At 35.7% G+C, this 22,022-nt stretch overlaps 2 protein-coding genes across 4 annotated transcripts in view; one reads left to right on the top strand and one right to left on the bottom strand.

Annotated features, from left to right (window-relative positions):
• fhip1aa (FHF complex subunit HOOK interacting protein 1Aa) overlaps window positions 1-3,341 on the bottom strand; it is a 40,699-nt gene extending 37,358 nt beyond the window's left edge. The window contains exon 1 of the mRNA XM_067403017.1: window positions 3,255-3,341. The gene's annotated coding sequence lies outside the window, so the exon portion shown is untranslated. The remainder of the gene's footprint in view (window positions 1-3,254) is intronic.
• Window positions 3,342-5,780: 2,439 nt separating this feature from the next.
• Window positions 5,781-22,022, top strand: part of sh3d19 (SH3 domain containing 19) — a 32,172-nt gene continuing 15,930 nt past the window's right edge. For 2 of the 3 annotated variants that reach the window (XM_067403617.1, XM_067403616.1), the window contains exons 1-2: window positions 16,742-16,867; window positions 17,658-17,697. In XM_067403617.1, the coding sequence (XP_067259718.1) occupies window positions 16,756-16,867; window positions 17,658-17,697 (152 nt within the window). In that variant the 5' untranslated portion in view covers window positions 16,742-16,755. Of the gene's footprint in view, window positions 6,050-16,741; window positions 16,868-17,657; window positions 17,698-22,022 lie in introns of those variants that run through there. The other variant, XM_067403618.1, reaches the window with a different exon arrangement.

The raw sequence follows: 22,022 nt of genomic DNA, 5'->3' as shown, positions 1-22,022 counted from the left end.
CACAGGAGCGGTTATGAGGGCTTTGTTATGAGGGCTCTCCATCTGTGTCATTCATCTACTTGAGCTCCCGAGAGTCCTAATGAGCTCCACTTGACGCTTGTCATTAGACTGTGTGGAGCAGATATAAATGCTGGAACTAAGATCAGTCCTTGTCTGGCTTTGAACTCTGTAAAGGATACTTACCGCACTTTTCTGTAAAGGACCAATCTCACAAAATATTTGCTGTTTTGATGTTGATTCTGCCAAAGGATACAAGTTAAGTTTTAGTTCGATTCTGAACTGTACCAGTGAAAACGTACTTGAGATGTATTCTGTTCCTCATTTTAAAGATTTACCCTGTGAATACCAACCTGAATTATGGTTGATGCCTTGTTTCAAAGACTGTGAGAGATCTTACCTGTGAATATCAATCTGAATTATGTTTGATGCCTTGTTTCAAAGACTGTGAAAGACTTTATCTGTGAATATTTACCTGAGTCATGTTTGATGCCTCATTTCAAAGTCTGTGAGAGATGTTACCTGTGAATATTTACCTGAGTTATGTTTGATGCATTGGTACAAAGACTATGAAAAGCCTTACCTGTGAATGCTTACCTGACTTGTGTTCAATGGATCACTCCAAGGACTTTGTGTATACTTACCTGTGAATAACCACCTTTCTGGTGAAAACCTTCTTGCTTGTCTGTGCTGTGTCACCCATTGTTTCTCTCTGGTTCACTGTTTATTTCAAAAAGCTCCTTCAATAAACTTCTCCCTAGTATCATTACATAACCATGTTTTATGTTATAAGATGATCCATTATGCCACATTTACCATAATAGCACCTCAAACGGTGGCAAGTAGATGGAGAGAGAATCATGCACATCAAGGTACAGAGAGGTTCAGAAGTAGAGTGATTCAGAAATAAATGTTTTTTGTGATATTCAATTCAGAAGTTAACAAGAGAAGTTAACAATTTCTTATGTATATTTTTATAGATAATTTCCTAAATGGATAGACAGATACCTTACTCCAAATAAGTTTTTACAACTTTTTTTAAAGGGAACCCCTGGTGTTAAGAATTGTATGGCTTAATATAACATAAATGATGTCTCTTCTTGAAATATGTAGTAGAAAACCCATGAAAGATTTACGTTATTTAAAAAATCCATGACATATTTGGACCGATTTGGACAATGGGCGATGCCGTTTTGTTTGCGTTTTATTTCGGTGATGTCAAATGGTCACACTCACTGCTCTACTGACACTGTCCTATTGCTATTTTTAACGCAACACAACTCGGAATATAATATACTATGCCACATTGTGCAGCTTTTGGTTGTAATTTTCAATCGATGAGCCACAAGGGAAGCGATGTAAGTCTTTACTTCTTTACTAGCGATAAGAGGAGAAAAGAATGGGAAGTTGTGCAGAATGTGGACAAATAAAACTAACTGCGTCTTTGATCTGTTCACTTTAGCCCTGATGACTAAGGTTTTTTATCTGTATGTTTTGGTGCAATGATAATCTAGTAACGCATACAGGTCTTAATATCCGAGGGGTTCCTTTTAAAACACGATCAGCCATTTCAATTTGAGCCAGAGCGCAAAATTATTGAGGATGAAAACACTGAAGATGTGCAATGTTTCCGTGGCTATTAGAACTACTGTTGTATGATTGACGTGTTAAAATTGTCTGATCACCTGAATGCATTACACACAGTTAAACATGCTGAGAAGATGCTATTATTTTATGCGATCACAGATATCTTGTGCATTACAGTGCACTCGAGCTTCGAGGCAGTCTGTCTCAGTCGAGATGTGTTATCTTCGTCAGTCTCCATGACAGGCGTGGCATTTGGTTAAAGCATACACTTATATACTGTACATCGCCATCTGTAAGCTCTTTTAGCTGTGGTCTTCTAAAAGCCTCAAAGGCACCAGGGCTAAAGTAAAGAGGACAAAAACACAGATCTTTAGGAAGTTTTATTCGTCCACATTCTTCACAACTTCCCATTCTTTTCTCCTCTTATCGCTAGTAAAGCAGTAAATACTTGCATCGCTTTTCTTGTGGCTCATCGACTGAAAAAATTACAACCAAAAGCTGCACAATGTGGCATCATATATTTTATATTGAGTTGTGTTGCGTTGCGTTAAAAATAGCAATAGGACAGTGTCAGTCGAGCAGTGAGTGCAACCATTTGACGTCATCGACATTGTCCAAATTCATCGCCCATTGTCCAAATTGGTCCAAATATGTCATGGATTTTTTAAATAACGTAAATCTTTCATGGGTTTTCTATTACATATTTCATTAAGAGACATCATTTACATTATATTAAGCCATACAAGTCTTAACACCAGGGATTGCCTTTAAAGAAAACAGCAGCATTGGGGTTACCTTTTATTTAACTGCTGTCACATGACTCTTTCCACATTTACCACTGTGGTGGCTCAAACTGTTGCATGTTGGAGAGACTCATGCACAATACATCATGGAGAAGAATAATAGAGTGATTTTTTTAAAATGATATTTCAACAGAAGTCATCCATTTTTATGCATTTGTGTAGTTTTAGAGACATTTAGTTTTAGAGATTTTAGAGCTATCCTACATAAAAAGACAAATACCTTGTATGTTAGTCGCACACAAAATCAAAAGACAACAAAGGTATACTGTCATAAAAGTAGTAGAATGTTCCTTTAAAAATACATGTTAATTAAATGCTTTTCAACATTCCAATTAAATGATTAGTCCACTTTCAATCGTTTCGCTAGATAAGACCCTTATTCCTCGTCTGGTATGGTTTAAAGCCCTTTAAAGCTACACTAAAACTATAATTTTGACCTTCAACCATCTGGAGGCCATTGAAGTCCACTATAAGGAGAATAATTCTGGAATGTTTTCATCAAAAACCTTAATCTCTTTTCGACTGAAGAAAGAAAAACATTTTGGATGACATGGGGGTGAGTAAATTATCAGGAAAATTTTATTTAAAAGTGGACTAATCCTTTAAGTGTTTACAGCTTGTGTTAAAGCAAACAGCAGCAATGGGGTTACCTTTTATTTGATTGCATGTGACTCTTCTTCCCCCACAGTAGTGGCTCAAACAGTGGCATGCAGATAGAGAGAGTCATGCACAGAAATAAACAGAAAATACTAATTGCCTATCAGATACAGATTTTTCAGGAAAAAAACACATGCTGCATCGTTTTCTTATGTGTTCAAATGAAATGCATTCAGATTTTGTAATAAAATATTGGGTTACTGAACTTACTATGTTTTTTATGTTATTAGATGATCCATCATGCCACTTTTACTATAATAGCTCCTCAAACAGTGGAAACGCAGAGGTCCAGTATTGCTTTCACTCTCTTACCACATTTACCACTGTGGTGGCTCAAACAGTGGAGTACAGATGGAGAGAATCATGCACAGAAATAAACAGTAGACATAAGTCATAGTGATTTTCCTTTCATCTGTAAAACTATACACACCACATATTAATACAAGCATTTTCACAAGTATTTATATGTACAATTCTTATTATGGAATATTTGGGTTACCGAACTTACCTTGTTCATTTATTGTTCAATGACCCTTTACTGCCATATTTGCCACTGTGGTGACTCAAACTGCAGTGTGTACTGTAGATGGAAATAGTGCACAAGGAACAAAGAATATTGCATTAGAGATGTTTTAGAAATGTTTTTGTGATATAAAATTCAGCAGAATGTAATGATTTTATGTATTTATAGAGGGAAGACAGATACCTTGTCATCGTCCTGGTCGCACACAAGAGCTAGGCCTAAAGACTTCAACAACACTATATATTCCAGTGAATGACGTTATAACAGTAGTAGAATGTTCAGGTACAAATAAATAAACATCAATGCAGCTCAACGTGTCCATGATTATGTCACTGGAATGTTACACACGGTAGTCTATATAATGTTGTTATACAAAGCACAAGTATGTAGACTAGTCCAGAACAGTCGCCATTGAATAAATGACATGCACAGTACCATAGTAGTATTTACCGAAATAATAAGGCAAAACAGCAAAACTTTGACACGCCTTTAAAGGTGCTACAGAGGATGTTTTCGACAACTGAGAAACCAAATGAGCGCATGCGTAAGAACAACCCCCCTCCTTCACAGCTCATTTCGAGGGAACGCCTCCCAAAACTCGTGCACGAGTATTGGAACACAAGTGTTGTTAGTGGATTCATTATGTCGGACTCACCGCAGGTAACTCATAATCTGCAGTTGTTACTCCTGTCTCCTGATAAAAACATTGCATGCGGCGCCTGTGGAATGTGGAAAGTTACTGGAGCGCGCACGTCTCTCACAAGGAACGTAATGGCAGTGATTGACAAGCCAGAGGGCCAATCGTTTACGCGATTGGCTGATGTTTTTAAGGCCCTACCTCATGCACAGATGATGTATATTAATATTTTTCCTTTCAGTGCACCTAATAAATAGTCTTTTATCAGTTAGTAAAGACAGTTTCAAGTAATATTGCAAAAATATATAAGACAAAATATCCTCTGTAGCAACTTTAAAGCTTTAAAAGCCTAAAGCTTTGAATTGTTCTATCTTGCAGTTTGAGGTAAAAACAAACAACTAAGAACCTTCAAACATTTCTCCAGAACATGAACGTTTTCTTCATTGTCAGGGTGTTATGATAATACACGCATGTCATTTGATCACTTAAACACTAGTTAAACAGAGCAGGAAATCGAAAGTTATATAACTTATTTTCTTGCATCACTTCAGCATCTCTTCTGTCATTTTTCACGTCGGCATATTACTTTTCAAGCTAATCGTAAAAAATATTCCGGCTGAAAATTTGGATCCAAACACAAGAGGGCGGAAGAGCATCACTTACTGCTCCCATCAGTGAAAGAAGTTTGAAAGTAATATTAAAAATACTATTAATAATAGCAATAACAGTTCAACAACAACAAAAAAGTCAAGTAAAAAAAATAAATAAATAAAAAATATAGCCTCATGCGCTAGGCTAATCATGGGATCAAAGAACGTCTCCTGTAGATGATTCAGTGATACAATTGTATCTTTTTCATTTAATGTGTCTTTAAAATATGTATCTTTAAGTGCATCTTTGAAAATATTTACTATATAGCTATTATTTTAAATGAGACTGATTATTACTACTATGTACTTTCTGCTGTAGAAGATGGTGAAGATGGAGAGTTACCAGTTGTGGGTAGACCAGACCTTTGTTTTCTTATCCTGGCCTCTGGTGGGCAACACTGGTATTACAGTTTTCTTTTTCTTTCATTTATATTGATATAAATGTCTAATCATTTAGAAATTGCTGTAATGCAGTTCATGTCATGGCATGGAGTCACATGAGCTATACAGGTAGACTAAACAAATAAAATATTTGTGTTTACTTATTTAATCTTGTGTTTTATTTTTGGATTAGGATATTTATTAGAATTTTCTGCATTTTTATGAATATTAGATTTTGATCAACTCACAAACCCCCTGGCCTACTTTATGTTGAGTTTGATCAAATAAACTATTCAAAATGGTGTTTTTGTCCCTTTGTCCTTTTTATGTATTTTCAAACTTATTTTTTAGTTTACTTGCAGAACAGTTGACTATCACATGAACATCATAAAAAATCATTGGAAAGAACATAATATGTGAGACAGTCATGTCGATTTTTAATAACCTTTTTCTGTTTAGTCTTTTCCGCCCTCTGCTGAACAGCAAGTACAGACGCGCGTTCACAACACACTCGTCTGTTTGTAATGATGCTCGCGCCAAGCGCAGTGTTTAGTTCATCAGTTCCCGTTTAAGAGATACACATCTGCGATAACTCAAGCTATACACCTGACTTTTTATTCAAACAAAACATACCGTTAGAGTTTGTTCAGATAATTCAGACATCTTCTCAGCTTTGTTTAATATAGCCTACGCAGGTTAAAGGTCTGGATTTTAAACACGGACATACCGTTAATACTAATGGCTGAAGCTCGGAATGTTGGTGGAGATGAAGAATTTCCAAATGTTTCTATCACGAGGAGAAGAGATTCAACAGGTAGGACAATTATTACTGTTACAATTATTCTATATGCTCTGTGACAGATTTAAGATTTCACAACACAAGACAAATTAGACAATGAACCACTGACTTTCTGAAATGAACGTGGTTCACTGATTCTGCAATCATAAAATGTCAAATTCACCTGCCATTTTTTTGAAAATTGTCTAGCCTACTTTATTAAGCAGAGATTATCAATAGAATATTCTTCACGCAAATGTACCATTACATGAATTTTCTCTTTATTCTATCAAAATGGACACAGCATTATCATTCACTTCCCTAAAGTTAAAAACTTTTATGATTTTTGTTAACACTCTCTCATTTGTGTATATATATATATATATATATATATATATATATATATATATATATATATATGTGTGTGTGTGTGTGTGTGTGTGTGTGTGTGTGTGTGTGTTTTTTGTTTGTTTTTTTAAATGGCTCCTGCATGCTGACCCATATAGTGATAGGCAAAGAAAACACATTCTCTGAGAAAATGGAAGGAATAATAGGCCTACCTCTGGTATACACTACTGAAGAATTTAAAAACTTGATGAATTATGAAAAAAATGTCATTTTTCTTTTTCATATTTTAATTAATTTAATTTTATTTATTATTATTTAGCATATGCAATTTGTTGAACATTGAACATTATCAAAAAGGAAAAAGCTGATGTGTAAAGTTCCTCCTGCTCTCCTCAGCATTAGTCTGGGTGTATTGGTGAGTCAGCTGTGAGTGGGAGGTAAAACAGCAGGTTATAGCTTTCCCCTATGTTGACACACAACAGGTGACACAACTGAGGAAACATGAGGCAGCAGTTGTGCTTGCTGCAGCCTGTGTGAAAGAATACCACCTGTGCAGCGTCATATGTGTGTCTGGACAGTCGGCATACTCAGCGTAAACTCTCACATATGTTCTTCAGTCTTTGACAGGATTTTTTTTATGTTGGTCATGTGAAAAAGATAGGTTAACCTTAACCTTTTGAACCTTAAAGCATTGTTTCAGACAGAGAAAAATATGAAATTGGTGTCAGTGTCCTTGTAATGAGTGTCCGAAGCCTTACTTCCTGCCTATACCCCTAATCTCATCTAGTTACTATAAAATCAAAATTGACAATTCTTATTTTTTTATGGAATATTGTACTATTTATTATGAATGATTTATCCATGCACATCATTATTTTTATTTATTTTTAACTCGTATCCCCTCATAATCTTGAATCAAAATAACTTTCCCTCCCTCTTGCAACATTTGTTTTCTTCTCTGATGATGTGTTCACTGGCGCGAGGGCGGGACAACCTGTCACTAACATGACATCATAGCAATAGCAGACGACAACCATCCAACGATCCAATAATTTCCTGATGGACAAAATCAAGTCCCGCCCTACATTTTTTCTTGTTTTAAGAAGCCGTTTCACCTGGATATAAATCACAATACGAAAGAAAAGACGATTGCAACTTCCGTTTCATGCCAACTTTAAAAAATGTCTGCTGAAGTCATGAAGAAATGCTCCAGTTTCAACATGTTCTGGCAGACTATGTTATCATAGCATTATCTACTGTCTTCATTGGGCAGCACCTGCCAGGAAAGTCCCATGTTCATTAAAATTCTTAAATCATACAATAGTTCAGCGTTACACAATATTAGTTCTGGCCCTTGAATTTGATTGGTCGAGTGTTGTTCTGATATGCACCGCTTGAAGTGAAACTATGTGTTAGTGGTGGTGATTTTTCATTGACTCTTTCTACAGATTACGTTATTACTCCAGTAGGCCTAATGGTGATAAGTAACCGTCTTAGAGTAAAGCACTGATTATTTACTCAACCAATTCAACCAATTTTTTGAACAGTGATTAATTCAGGGGGAAAAAAACACCACAACTGTGTGTTTTTCAGAGATGTAAACTATCATACAGGAGTTTTTTCCGACTTTCTTTAACACATACAAACATGAACACAATAATTAACGTCTTTTTTATTCAAAGTCAGTCACCTTGCCAATCATCTTATGCCTTGCAGTTTGATGTTTTTGATGGTTTTTGATTGCAACCTGTTTTTCTAATAGGGAAGTTGTACCAGTGTTTAATTTGACTGCAGGTTTGCATATTGTTTTAATGTTTTGTATGCCAGTGCATTTTGTTGTAGAACATAGATAATCATTAAACCAACTTACTTGGTTAAATATGGGTAAAAGTGCTCTGTTTAATAGTGGGTATGAAAGCATGCGTTTATCTTTTTACAACTTTTCCAGTGTTGCACTGACAAAGTGTCTGATTAGAGCATGCATTGCTAGTTTTGTCTTTTGGAAATGTTCTGTGAGATAGAGTGCAGGGCCAGTGTGACTCTTACTTTGACATGTTTAGTCATCAGTGACCTCATTGGCCTCTGTGTCAGTGGCATTTCACATTTAGAGGACTGACATCTGTGCGTTGGCTTGCTGGCTTCTCTCAGACATTTATATGTCAGTATAATACATTCCTTCATTTAATATTTATGTAGTACAAAAAAGAAATTGAGCTTACAAGTAATATAAATGTATTTTTAAATATACAGTATCTTTCTATGCAAAAATATTTGACTGTGTACAGTGTGTTACGTTCTGCATTAAAGGGATAGTTCATCCAAAAATGAAAATTCTGTCATCATTTTTACTCACCCGCCCTCATATTGTTACAAACCTGAATGTAATTACTTTAATAAGCTACTTTGAGCAATTGAGGTCCACACAACATTGGAACCCATCGACTTTCATTGTATTGACCAAAACAAAAATCATTAAGACATTTTTCAAATCGTCTTCTTTTTTGTAGAATCTAAGTCATGCAGGTTTGGAACAGCATGAGGGTGAGTAAATGGTGAGTAAATGATGTCTTTTTCGGCTAAGGTTGAAGGCTTGCCTTCAAGTGGCTTTGTTGGCAATTCCAAAGGGAGGGTCTCTAATGACATCCTGAATGGCTGTTTCATTGTAGGGGGCGTAACTTGTAGTAGGGGTGTAATTTGTAAGGGCATGGTTTGTAGTACTGCGGGACGCGTGAATGGCGGTTGGCTCTCTGTCTTATAAAGGGGCACCAAATGTCAATTCCTCCGTATTTTTCTTCTTCAGACCGTTGATTTTGTACCGTCTGAACAAGCTTGATATAAAAGATCTTCGGCAAAGAATAGCACCTCTTCAGCGGACGGCATCACAAGAAGCTATAAAAGTGGTGCAGGGATGACATATTTTTGTTGGCCAAAACCCGGAAATGAGTTTAGCACTTCTGGTTCCGTCATCCTGAAGTCAATGGGTTTTTTGAATGGATTTTTGGTTAAATGCTTGAAATAAGGTCTGTGGTGAATACAAGGTCTGTTTTCTCAATGATTTGGAAAGAGCTGTCTAAGTGGATTTAGCTTCTAACCTGTGCTGTTTTGCACAATCTGATTTCTGGTCGACTTGAAAAAGGTTTTGTCTCTCAGTACAATGTGTGAAAGTGTTGGCCTGCACAGACAGGCTTTAAACACAGAGACACTCTGTCAGCACAAATGTATCCTGTAGTCTGTTCATAATGCCTTCCAACTTGTCTAAACACAGATTGGTATCCTCAAAATTCATGTATCACGTGTTTCAGCCGAGAATGAAAGTCTCTTTGATGTTTCAAAGTTGTCATACATTTCAGAGTAAGACCTTTCTTTTTTCCCAAACTCTAGTTCTCCTCGCTTTTTATTTCTCTCAAAGGCCCTGTTTAAGGCCAGTTATATAAAACACTTTACGGTTACAGGTTAGTCATCTTTAAGACATCGTAACATTTTAAAGCCAGTTACATAAAAATGTAGATTTGAATCTAAAAACTAAGAATGATTACCACTTGACTAATTACTAGTTGGTCAAATAAGTTCTTAAGACACAGTCTTAACATAGTATGCAGAGACAGATTGCCACTTACACCTGGTATTAACATGCATTTCCAATTCCCCCTTGTGATCATATTACATTGAAAGGGTGTCTTATTTCATTACCATGTCAGTGTGTATGTATATAAAACACCAAAAGTCGGTTCCCATACTTGATTTGTATCAATCTCCGTTCAATGTCAGATATGATATTTTTGTGTATGTAAATTAAAGAGCCCCTATTCTTAATGTATAAGTTCATAATTTTGTTTAGAGGGTCTACTAGAACGGGTACACATGATTTAATGTTCATGAAAGTTTACATTGTTGCAGCACCTGTTTTCACCCTCTGTCTGAACGCTGTTAGTTTCGGTTTCTTTAAAACGCACCTTCTGAAATTGTAGTCTGCTCTGATTAATGATCTTCCTTCAGTCTTTTGTGATTTGTCTACCGCTTAGAGCATATGTCCAAAAATGTAATGCCGTACCATAACCAGTGAGTCCCGAAGCTTCCTACTACTCTAACTACACTCTAAAAAATGCTGGGTTAAAAACAACCCAAGCTGGGTAAAATATGGACAAACCCAGCAGGTTGGGTTAAAAGGCACCTATTATGCCCTCTTTCACATGATGTAATATAAGTCTCTGGTCTGTTCAAGTTTCAGCTTAAAATACCCCACAAATTTGCCCCTATTTGGGGGTGAGCAAAAACATGCCTTTTACTATATTATTATATTGTAAAAAAATAAATCCAAAATTGGTTAAAAAAAATGGCTGGGTGAAAATAACCCAATCCCTGTCCATATTTAACCCAGCAGTTTTAGTCATTAGTTTTGCCATATCAGTTCAAACCCGAGTCAGATAATTACAAGCTAACTGACCCGAAAAATATTCACAAGCGCAACTTGTGCAAGGCATTTCACAGTGGGAATTCTTTAAAAATAGTGAGAACAGAGCAAAAGGTTGTGGTTGTGGTTTCCTCCCCCAGTGGGAGGAAATAACTTTTCCTCAACAAAGTGATAAACTCTTCGTCTTAACCAGCAGACGGACATGATGCAAATATGTTACATGGTGATGTAGCTATGTTACGGAATTAATGACAGTACTACAAACAAGGGATTTGAGGCAGGTGTTTTAATATGTTGGGCTCTGAACATGCTGTTTGGTTGGGTTTATGCAGCATTTTATTTCAACCACCATTTTTAAAAGTCTGTTGCGGTGCGTGCAGTAAGAGTTGTTTGCTATTCGAATCAACAATAGGGTGACCAAATGTCCTGTTTTCACGTCCTGTCCTGGCCGTCCTGGTTGTTTTTTATAAAGTGATGAAAATGTCCTGGTTTTCATTTTTTTTCATTGGGTCATTAAATTTACCGGTGTTACGAGATTTTCGTTTTTTCCGAAGGCGGAGCATACATGAATAATAATGAGTTAATATTCATATATTAATAATGCACGTGCAACTGAGTATATTAGTTCAGATTGTATCTCAAGACATTAGTGGATTATTCCATAAAGGTAACTATATTCTCAGCGTCACGGCTGACTTGTGCCTAAACTACAGTTGTTTACTTCAAGGTAACAGTTTATATGTTTTCATTAGCATTCACGATTTGTGCAGTCATCTGTACCTGAATAACAGATACTTTGTGTAACAGCAGAGCAACCTTCAGCTATCGTCTATTATGAGTTCAGTTCGTTGTGCTCTTCCTTTGTACCTTGCGATGTAACAGCTGACAGGCCTATATAAATTTCTTTTTAACTTTCATGCTAAGTTAAATAACAAACAACTGCTGGGAAAGATCAGCTCTACAGCAAAATATAGATGGACAAACGGGGAGGATGAGGAAGAAAAACAGGATGAAGAGGAAAACGAGGATGAAAGAAAACAAGATTAGATATTTTTTGTTAGTTCGTTTTTGTAAGTTTGTGAGAGCTATGTTCTGTTAAATTTGGATATAGCAGAGGTATTTTTTTTAAGTTATTTATTATTTTTCTAATACAGAAGAGACATTTATTTATATCAATATTTAATTTGTTATTTTTGAAACTTGTCATAATAAAACATGTTGAGTAAGTTCTGAGAAGCCTATCTGAATTTGTGTTTTTGATTATATTTAGTATTTTGTAATATAACAATTTTCTATCCATACAGAAGAGGCATAGGCCTACTTTAAATGTATTGAAATTATAAGGCATCTTTGAGTAAATTTCGAGTATCATTTGAGGATCTCATTGCCGGGCCGAGTGTCCTGGTTTTTGGTAATCAAAAATGGACTTCAGGCTTTATTAAACTTTATGCAGAGGATGAAATCCAGCTGGAACTGGAAAGTTGTTCGCAGTCCTACATCACCGTTGTAATTTGCCTAATCTGAGGCTTGTTCAAGTAGCATGACCGATCGGCGTATGACAGCAAAGTATCGCAAGAGCATTTGGAGAGCATATGACAAATTTGCTTTTGAATCGCTCTCGCGGTACTTTGATACGCCGATCGGTCTGCACTGTACTTTAGACCAGTGGTTCCCAAACCTGTCCTGGAGGACCCCCAGCCCTGCACATTTTGTACATCTCCCTCATATATCACACCTGATTCAACTCATGTGCTTTTTGGTAGAGACAGCAAGACCTGAAATGGGTGTGTCAGAAAGAGGGAGACATACAAAATGTGCAGTGCTGGGATAAATAGTTCCTTGGATAAATAGTTCTGGGTATTTTCAGTAGAAACATTGCTTTCGTCCATCAGGAATTGATTGGATCGCTGGATCATTGTTGTTTGCTATTGCTGCAATCTAATATACAGATTTTGTAGGAGTATGACCCACATGAATTGCATAAATCTGAGGAACATAATTGTTGCATTTTCAGATACATTGAAAAGGCATTTCAAACACGGATACTGTAGCTTTTGACAGCTCTGTGTGAGGTAGTGACGTAATCTAGTGGCTATATGTGGAACAGCATAACATCTCAGCAAGGGTCCAAAATTAACACTCGTTATGCACCAAATGCAAGTAAAAATATGAAACAGTGTTAATTGCCAGTGTAAGTGTTAATTGTTTATTGCCAGTTTCAGAGTGTGCTCTTTTACACATGAGCAGCTGACCTGGTGTTTTCAGTGAACGGCTCACAGTCCACGTAAACTCTCTCTCTGGTTGCTTATAACATGCATGAAAACACATGTAATAAGAATCATTTGTAAATCTATTGTCGACAAAACAGCTGGTTTCTCTGTTCTGTGAATTATTATTATCATAAATTCTCATTTTTATTCTCAAGTGCTATAAAATTATTGCAATAATATATATTTATTTAATTTTACAATTTTAAATACTAACAAAATGAAATATTTTGAGTACAATAACAATAATAAATAACATCATCTATCTATCTATCTATCTATCTATCTGTCTATCTATCTTAGACACGGATCAATGAACAGAGGAAACTAAAGGGTACGTTTACACGACAACGATGAAACAGAGAAGTTTTTCCTTTAAAGGGCATATTGCAGGTTAGAGCTTTAGTGATTCAATGTGTAGGAAAATAATGTATGAAATAGATTTTCTTGAAAAAACACGCATAAATACGCTACATAGGCTTCTGGAGTCGTTTTTTGTGAGAGAATTTTATTTCCGCATCTGAAAAATGCCAAATCGGACGTGACGTCACTGAAGGGAACGCGATCAATATAAACAATGAATCGCAATGACAGTTCGGATGCTGAGGAAATTGTAAATGCTTATTTATACTCGTATAACTAATCACAGCCATACAATTAGCCTGCTATGTGGTCAAGAGAGCAGGGACAGGCCGGAATTAGACAGAATAACGGTCAAAAGAAACAAATTGAGCTGTTGTATGAGAAGCAGCGGAGAACAGGACAGAGACCGGTAAACGACATGTGCTCAGATCACAATATTGTAAGTTACAGATTATTATCATGAATCAGGCAATAGCAAAGCTATTGGTCATCTAGGAGTAGGCCTGATTACTAATAACAGAAACGAATAAACTTTGATCAAGCGTATGTCACACGCGTTAATATCCGTCCACACTAACGTTACGTGATATAGCCGTTTCTCATCACGACTGATTTTAGCAAATGTAATCAAACACAAAACTTAAAATGTGCACCGTCTTCATCGAGCTGCTCTGACGGATCCGTGATCATGTCTCCCGCCGGCGGCCGATCATATAGTGTTACTGTATGTGTTTAATGTTATCCTTTATTCATTAATTATGTGTTATGAGTTTATTCCATGCCCATTCACTGATTGTGTGAGGATGTATGACGCCGTGATTATGTAGTTGTGTGAACTTGAATGTATATATAAGTTTACATACATGGCATGCATGAAATTGGAGTATTTACATTACCAGCACATCATCCAAAACTGTTTTGTGTGAGTGTGAGACTGTATACATGTGTACATAATTTGTATTCATCAGTGAAATTGATTCAAGTAAAAACGGTGAAGAAGCATAGCGTGTGTAAGTTTATTAATTTAATATAATCATTTACAGAAGTATTACAATGTTGAACTCCATCATATCGCCAGGATGATAATCCTCCAGTCTAAAATGAAGGCGTTTTTCGACGCAGATGCAGAAGTGAAGTCCCGTCTCTTCACCTGCACAAAACAAACCCCGGCACAGAAGATAGCAGCGTAGGTTTTCTTGTTAGTAAACCTCTGTACTCGATGTCCTGACAGGCTGAAGTTTGTGCAACCTCCACAAACACAATAATTTACCATTACGATGATAAATAGAATACAAAAACTACCGAAAACACACTGATTCACGGCCGCTGTTGCTAAATACCAATATATTGTGCACTGAATCAACACAGAGCTCTGCGAACATCTCCCTGTAGTGACGTAAAATGACGCGACACTGAAAAAAAAGCGGTTTTTACAGAGACCGTCACTTTATCTACTAAATTAATGCCCTTATGTCTCGCAAAACATTTTTAAACCCTGCAGTACATTTTTATATGGTATTTTTGTACAAGGTTATATATTCATCTAAAAAAAATGTTAAACCTGCAATATGCACTTTAAGTTTTCCGTGTACAGATGACACCTTTGTCCAAACGATCTCCATTCATACGAATACGTTAAAACGACTAAAAACGCTGAATTCTGCTGGCCGGCCATTACCCAGCAAACACAAAACGTTTTTACAACGTTATTGTGTTTGCTGGATAGATGGCGATGAAACACTGTAGACTGAACATGTACTGCGCATGTGCATGACGTCATCATTCTCACAGATTCACGTTTTTGTTGTTTACAAGGAGACCGTTTTCAAAAACTTCCACTTTGAAACCCACTTTCAAAAGTTTGCGTTTTCAGACCACCACATCGCCGTTGTCGTGTAAATGAACGGCCAAAACGCATAACAAAATAAATAAATCGAAAACAGTGTCGCGTAAACGGCCCCTGAGGGTTTAAATAGAGGGTATGCATCGACGTCACTTTCCCCCCGGAACCCGCTCCCTCAGCTGGACTGAGTGGTAAAAAAAAAACCTGCTGCATGACTGGATTTAATATGGGAAAATGCGAGTAAAACAAAAGATTACTCTAAAGGTTGGAATTGAATGTGTTCCTTACAACTTGTCAAATAAAACTAATCCATGGATATTGACATGCAGTCAGGAGTCGTGTTTCCTGACATTTATGTGTGCCTGATTTCGACGCTGGGGAAATACATAAAGCAAATCTGCCTGTGAATATTTTATATAACTACAATATAGGTAGGTTTAAACACGAGTAATCACTTATATCAATGTTATATATATCATCATATTGTCTAGCCCTAAAACTTGTATAGTTTTTGTCAGTGTTTATTTAAAAACACCCAATTATGCAGAATATAAGATGGTAAATATGTAATTGATGAGTTGTCAACATAATAATATATAACAATACAATATATACAGTATGATTTTACCTCAAAATCCAACAATTTGACACAAAATGATAACTGCAAATTCATGTTTCTCTGCTGGAGTCCAGCTGTTTCTGTGAAATGCAATGATCAATTTGCTTCTTTTTTGTAGCTGTAGCAGTTTTTTAAAATATATAACTCGGGTTTTGTGTCAAAGCTATTTGTACAGTCAATCACAAAGCTCTTTCCCGTTTTGGATGTGTTTTGTGCGTTTTTCACGGCATTCACACTGAAACCCAATGCTGCCGCTCAGTCTTTTGCCACTCAGTGGGCGTGGCCGCAGTCATAACGGTCAACGGTGACGTCACGTGCATACGCTCTATACAAAGAGATAACAAGGTGACTAAATGCATAACAGGTGAATGTAATCCAGTCAGAAACCATAGAAACGACAGATGATAGATAGATAGATAGATGTGACAATTTCAGTTGCTATTCTTGTTTAATAGCATTTCTTTTAAAGAACCGGTTAAGACTATTTTTAGTACCAGTCAAAAACACACAACCACATTTGAATGCAATCTGTCATTTATCTTTGCTTAGTAATCACCAGTCAGCAACATGTTTAACATGTCAAGCCCAATTTTTGTTAATGCCAGAAATTCCATTTGGAACTTCTGTCTCTTTACACTGATTTAAGACCAGTTCTGTACCTTTAGTGGTTTCAGGACTCATTTAAAAGTGAAAGCTGGTCCTAGATCAGCACAAACACTGGAGCAGTAACAAAGCTGATGGTTTGTTCTGATATCATGATGTAGTTTGTTAAACCAATGAACCACTCAAGGATAGCCAGGGAGAAATATTTGACTGTGTTAATGTCAAGAGAGAAATACTTCCTGATTGGCCGCATTCCTGCATGGCGCACTGGCTGTGTCAACATACCTAATGAAAAAAAGAGACGTCACTTTTACTAAGAGTTGTGCTTTCTCACACACACATTTGAATCAGAAGGTGAGGAAGGGACTCTGTCTGAGTCACAACTCTGCAACATATGCAGGTAGGACTGTATATTTCCAATTATAGCTTTGATAAGTAATGTATCGGATTGCAGCTATGTATTTTAATTTTTATACAGGGACTGAAATTATGTCATTTAACAAACTCAAATCAGATTACTTCACAAATGCTATTATGAATGAGGTAGGCAGTTTCTCATACTTTAGCACACACACAGACACAGTGAGAGCAGAAACTGGACCCAGCAGGTGTGTCTGGGGACAGTGATAGGTCAGTAGACAACTGCAACAAAGACACACAAAGACCCCTTTGCCAAAGCAGTCATTATGTTTTATGAGTTTACTCTCATTACCTGAGGAAAGTTAAACATTCTCTTTGAATGCTTGATGTTGTCTGAAGATACAAGAATCATTTTGTGTAGCGTAGTGAAATATGCTGGTCTTGTTCTATTTGTTGTTTCATAAGCTTTAATAAGGTGTTAAAAGTTAATATATGCTCAAAATGTGTTCAAAAATGAAAAGGGAGGCACCAAATGAACCTGCTTTACCTCTAAAACCAAGAACCTGCTCCTCGACTGGACCTGAGTGTTGTGAATACTGAGCGTGGTTTCATGATAAACTGCATTGTTGTAGCCTCCAGTTCTCTCCTTATGCTTTGCTCTTTAAAACGGGTTTATCAGGAACATACCACACAGTTTAACCAGCAACACAGGCTACGTCACACTGCCAGCTGCGCCTGCGGCCTAGTCAGTGAATGTAGCAAATGTAGAGTTAAATAAAATGTGTGCTACAAATAAATTTAGCTCATGCTTTGTGTTTTATGTTTTGCAGACCGCTCCGAAAGAAATAAACAAGAGCACATACATATAAGGTAAGATCTCTCTGTGGAAACACTAGATATTTTTCAAAGGGGTGTACACAACATTTGAGATCTTTACATAATATGTAAATAAATACGTAAAAAATATTCTTCCGTTATCCACAGTTAGAATTGAGTTGTTTTGATGATTGTCTAATGCTTGAGGATCTAATAGTCTCTTTGAATTATGTGCTCTTTGAGTTGCACTGAAAGAGGGAGAAAGATTTGTGAATTTGCTACTGTCAGAAAGTAAGCTGTTTCAACAACTCTGAAATACTGTCTAGTTTCATTTTACTCTCAATATTCATAAACTGTGATTTGTTAGAAATATTAACCAGTCATTTAAGTTTGCAAATTAAATTTTCATCTCCCACAGCATGCCTTAACAGGCCTAAATTATGAGACTTGAACACCACATTACCATGTGCTTGTTGAACATTTAATTTCTAAGTAATTGACGTTAATAGTGAGGCGGTCCGTCCTTTGCTGCTATAACTGCTTCCACCTTTCTGAGATGTTGGAACATGGAATTTGCTCACTTTTAGACACAAGAATATTATGGGTGTTTCTTCAACTATGGGGACCATACACTCTGTGGAATCTTAGATAATAAACTTTACTTCATTTAACTTGTCTTCTAATGATGTTTAGAAGTAAACAGGCATCTGAAGCACCATTAACGTTTTCACCACAAGTTCATTTCCACCAAATCTCAAATTATTTATTATGTTGTATAGCATTCACTGCTGGAAATTACATTTTTAACATTGGAATAAAATGGCTGACTCATACTTTGTCTTGATAATGTTGGCATAATAGCAATTTCACTATTTGTTTATAGTTGGTAATATGCAATAATTGATACTTTTATGATGGACTTATATATTTTAAGATTGTCTGCATCTGGGACAAGAATAAAACAATACAATCTATACATAAAAGGCATTTAAAAAAAAAATAAAACAAGTTTCCAAGACATTTTTTTTTCAATGTCACCTTCACAAAATGGGGGAAATTCTGTTCTTAAAGGGATAGTTCACCTAAAAATGAAAATTCTGTGATCATTTACTCTCCCTCATGTCATTCCAAACTTGAATGACTTTCTTTCTTCTGCATAACAATAAAGAAGATATTTGAAAGAATGTTGGTAACCAAACAGTTTCGGTTATAAACACAGAGAACAAACACAGAGACATTTAAAAAAAGTATTGTCTTTTATGTTCAACAGAAGAAAGAAAGCCATGCAGGTTTGGAATGACATGAGGATTAGTAAATGATGATCATTTCCATCTTCTGTGAGAACTGCCCCTTTAATGAAAAAAAAGTTTCTGATGAAATCCATATGGACAATAAATTAAGAGAGCTCTAGCATGCTGTCAATACATAACAGTATCACTTCACTTAACTGCAAGGCATCAAATTAATGCATTTTTAACAGTGTCATAATAAACAAACCACCTTTTTATTTGTTGTATTTTTTAATTACTGTTCAACAACGAAAGGCCTACGACACAAATAAGAACTAATGGATAGTCGTGTTTGTTTCTTGCTGAGCTAATGATGCCTGGGAGACAAAAAGGGTGTGAATCTAACATGTCAGCTGGTTCTCATTTGAAACAGAGCTAAAGCTGCCTCTGAGAGCCTGCTGGCATGCTGGACTGGCCTGACTCTCTCTCTCACACTCACTCTGCGCTTATGACACATCACTTCAGCTATGCAGAAAGCAGCAGCTTTAAAAGTCCACATAGTCAGGAAGTGAATGCGAGTCTTGAGCATGAATGATCAAAGAGCTTTTCTGAATGATGAACACTGTAGTTTTTGGAAGGGATGGTGTAATTTGCTGTAATGGATTCCTTTAACACTTCATGTATCCACTAATGTAAGGTATGGATTGCATGACTTTGTATCTTTGATGTCTCTTCATTTGCATTTAATGCTAAAGCAGTGTGAATGTTCAACTATTTTTTGTTTGCTTTGTTTTGCAAGACTGTAGTTTGTCTGGTAAAGTATTATTGTTAGATCCATTTCACTTGACCTGGTTAAAGGAGATACACAGGGGAAATGGGCAACAAGTTGTGAAAAAGGACATTAAATTGAGATGTAGAGTAATTAAAACAAGTTTTATGAAGTAATAATGCAATAAAAGTTATGAGAAATAACTGTCACCATTATCTGTTGACGATATTGGTAATAAAAATGCTAGTTAGTCGTAGGCCAACATTAATGTATGTGTTGAACCTGCTACCGTTCAAAGGTTTAGGGTCGATAAAATTTTGTAATGTTTTTGAAAAATGTCTCTTATGCTCACAAATGTTGCTTTTGTTTGATCAAAAAATGTTGTAATATCATGAAATATTATTACAATTTAAAATATCTGTTTTCTCTTTTAATGTATGTTATTCCTGTGATAGCAAAGCTGAATTTTCAGCAGCCATTAAAGGCATAGTTCACCCAAAAATGAAAATTCTGTCATCATTCACTCACAGCACAGTGCCAGTTGTCCACCAGTACAAAGGATCTGCACAGAACACTTAGCGCACATACAAAGATACACGTTTCACAGCTTCTTCAAGGCTAAAGTTGATCTGAGCTCTGCTCTGAGCAGGAAACTTTCCCAAAACATACTGATAACATGTTCTTTTCTCTCAATGAGAGGTACAGACAATATTCAAACTTATTTTCTAGTGGTTGAAAAGGAAAAGAAATGCTTTAACATACATTGAAGAAGTCATTCAAATTATTTAACAGAAAGATGATGAATAACTTAAAAGATATACAGTACAGTCCAAAAGTTTGGAACCACTAAGATTTTTAATGTTTTTAAAAGAAGTTTCGTCTGCTCACCAAGGCTACATTTATTTAATTAAAAATACAGTAAAAACAGTAATATTGTGAAATATTATTACAATTTAAAATAACTGTTTTCTATTTGAATATATTTCACGAATTTATTCCTGTGATGGCAAAGCTGAATTTTCAGCATCGTTACTCCAGTCTTCAGTGTCACATGATCCTTCAGAAATCATTCTAATATGCTGATCTGCTGCTCAAGAAACATTTAATGTGTATATTTGTACAAAATATTTGTGTACAATATTTTTTTTCAGGATTATCTGATGAATAGAAAGTTCAAAAGAACAGTGTTTATCTGAAATCTAATCTTTTGTAACATTATAAATGTCTTTACTGCCACTTTTGATTGATTTAATGCATCCTTGCTGAATAAAAGTATTCATTTCTTTAATTTCTTTAAAAAAATATAAAAATAAAAATTCGTACTGACCCCAAACTTTTGAACGGTAGTGTATAATGCTACAGAAGCTTTGTATTTCAGATAAATGCTGTTCTTTTGAACTTTCTATTCATCAAGGAATCCTGAAAAAAAAAAGTACACAACTGTTTTCAACATTGAAAATAATCATAAATGTTTATTGAGCAGCAAATCAGCATATTAGAATGATTTCTGAAGGATCATGTGACACTGAAGACTGGAGTAACGATGCTGAAAATTCAGCTTTGCATCACAGGAATAAATTACTTTGTCAAATATATTTAAATAGTACACAGTTATTTTAAATTGTAATAATATTTCACAATATTACTGTTTTTTACTGTATTTTTAATTAAATAAATGTAGCCTTGGTGAGCAGACGAAACTTCTTTTGAAAACATTAAAAATCTTAGTGGTTCCAAACATTTGGACTGTACTGTATATTGAAGCAGCAGTGGATTCCAGAATCCACTCCTTCAAAACCAATCGCCTTAATTGTATTAACTCAAATTTTTAATTTCAGTGAACTCAAAATTTTAAGGTTACTTACTTTTTAAACCAGGTAACTTACATTTTTAAGTTAAACCATCAGTGCAGTTGATGGTAGCCAATTCCGTAGTAGGGGAAAAAGGAAGTCAATGGCTACTGTCAACTATCTGGTTACCAAAATATCTTATTATGTGTTTAACAGAAGGAAGAACAGGATAGGAACAACTTGAGAGTGAGTAAATGATGACAGAAGTTTCATTTTTGGGAACTATCCCTTTAATTTCCTTCAGAAATCATTGTAATATGCTGATTTGGTGTTCAAAAAACATGTCTTATTATCATCAGTGTTTAAAAAAATGTGCTGCTTAATATTTATTTTGGAAACAGAGATAAAGTTTTGTCAGGATTCTATGGTAAAAGAAAGTTACAGAAAAGGACAGAATTTATTTGAAATAGAAATCTTTTGTTACATTATAAATGCCTTTACTATCTTTTGTGTCTTGATTTAATTTAGTGCATCTGATCAGAGTTATTGACTTTAAACAACCCTAAAACGTAAAGAATAACCCACAGACCA

Source organism: Chanodichthys erythropterus, chromosome 12 (assembly GCF_024489055.1).
Source record: "Chanodichthys erythropterus isolate Z2021 chromosome 12, ASM2448905v1, whole genome shotgun sequence".
NCBI lineage: Eukaryota > Metazoa > Chordata > Actinopteri > Cypriniformes > Xenocyprididae > Chanodichthys > Chanodichthys erythropterus.
The sequence above is the reverse complement of the archived record's forward strand: the minus strand, read 5'-3'. Positions and strand labels throughout refer to the sequence as shown.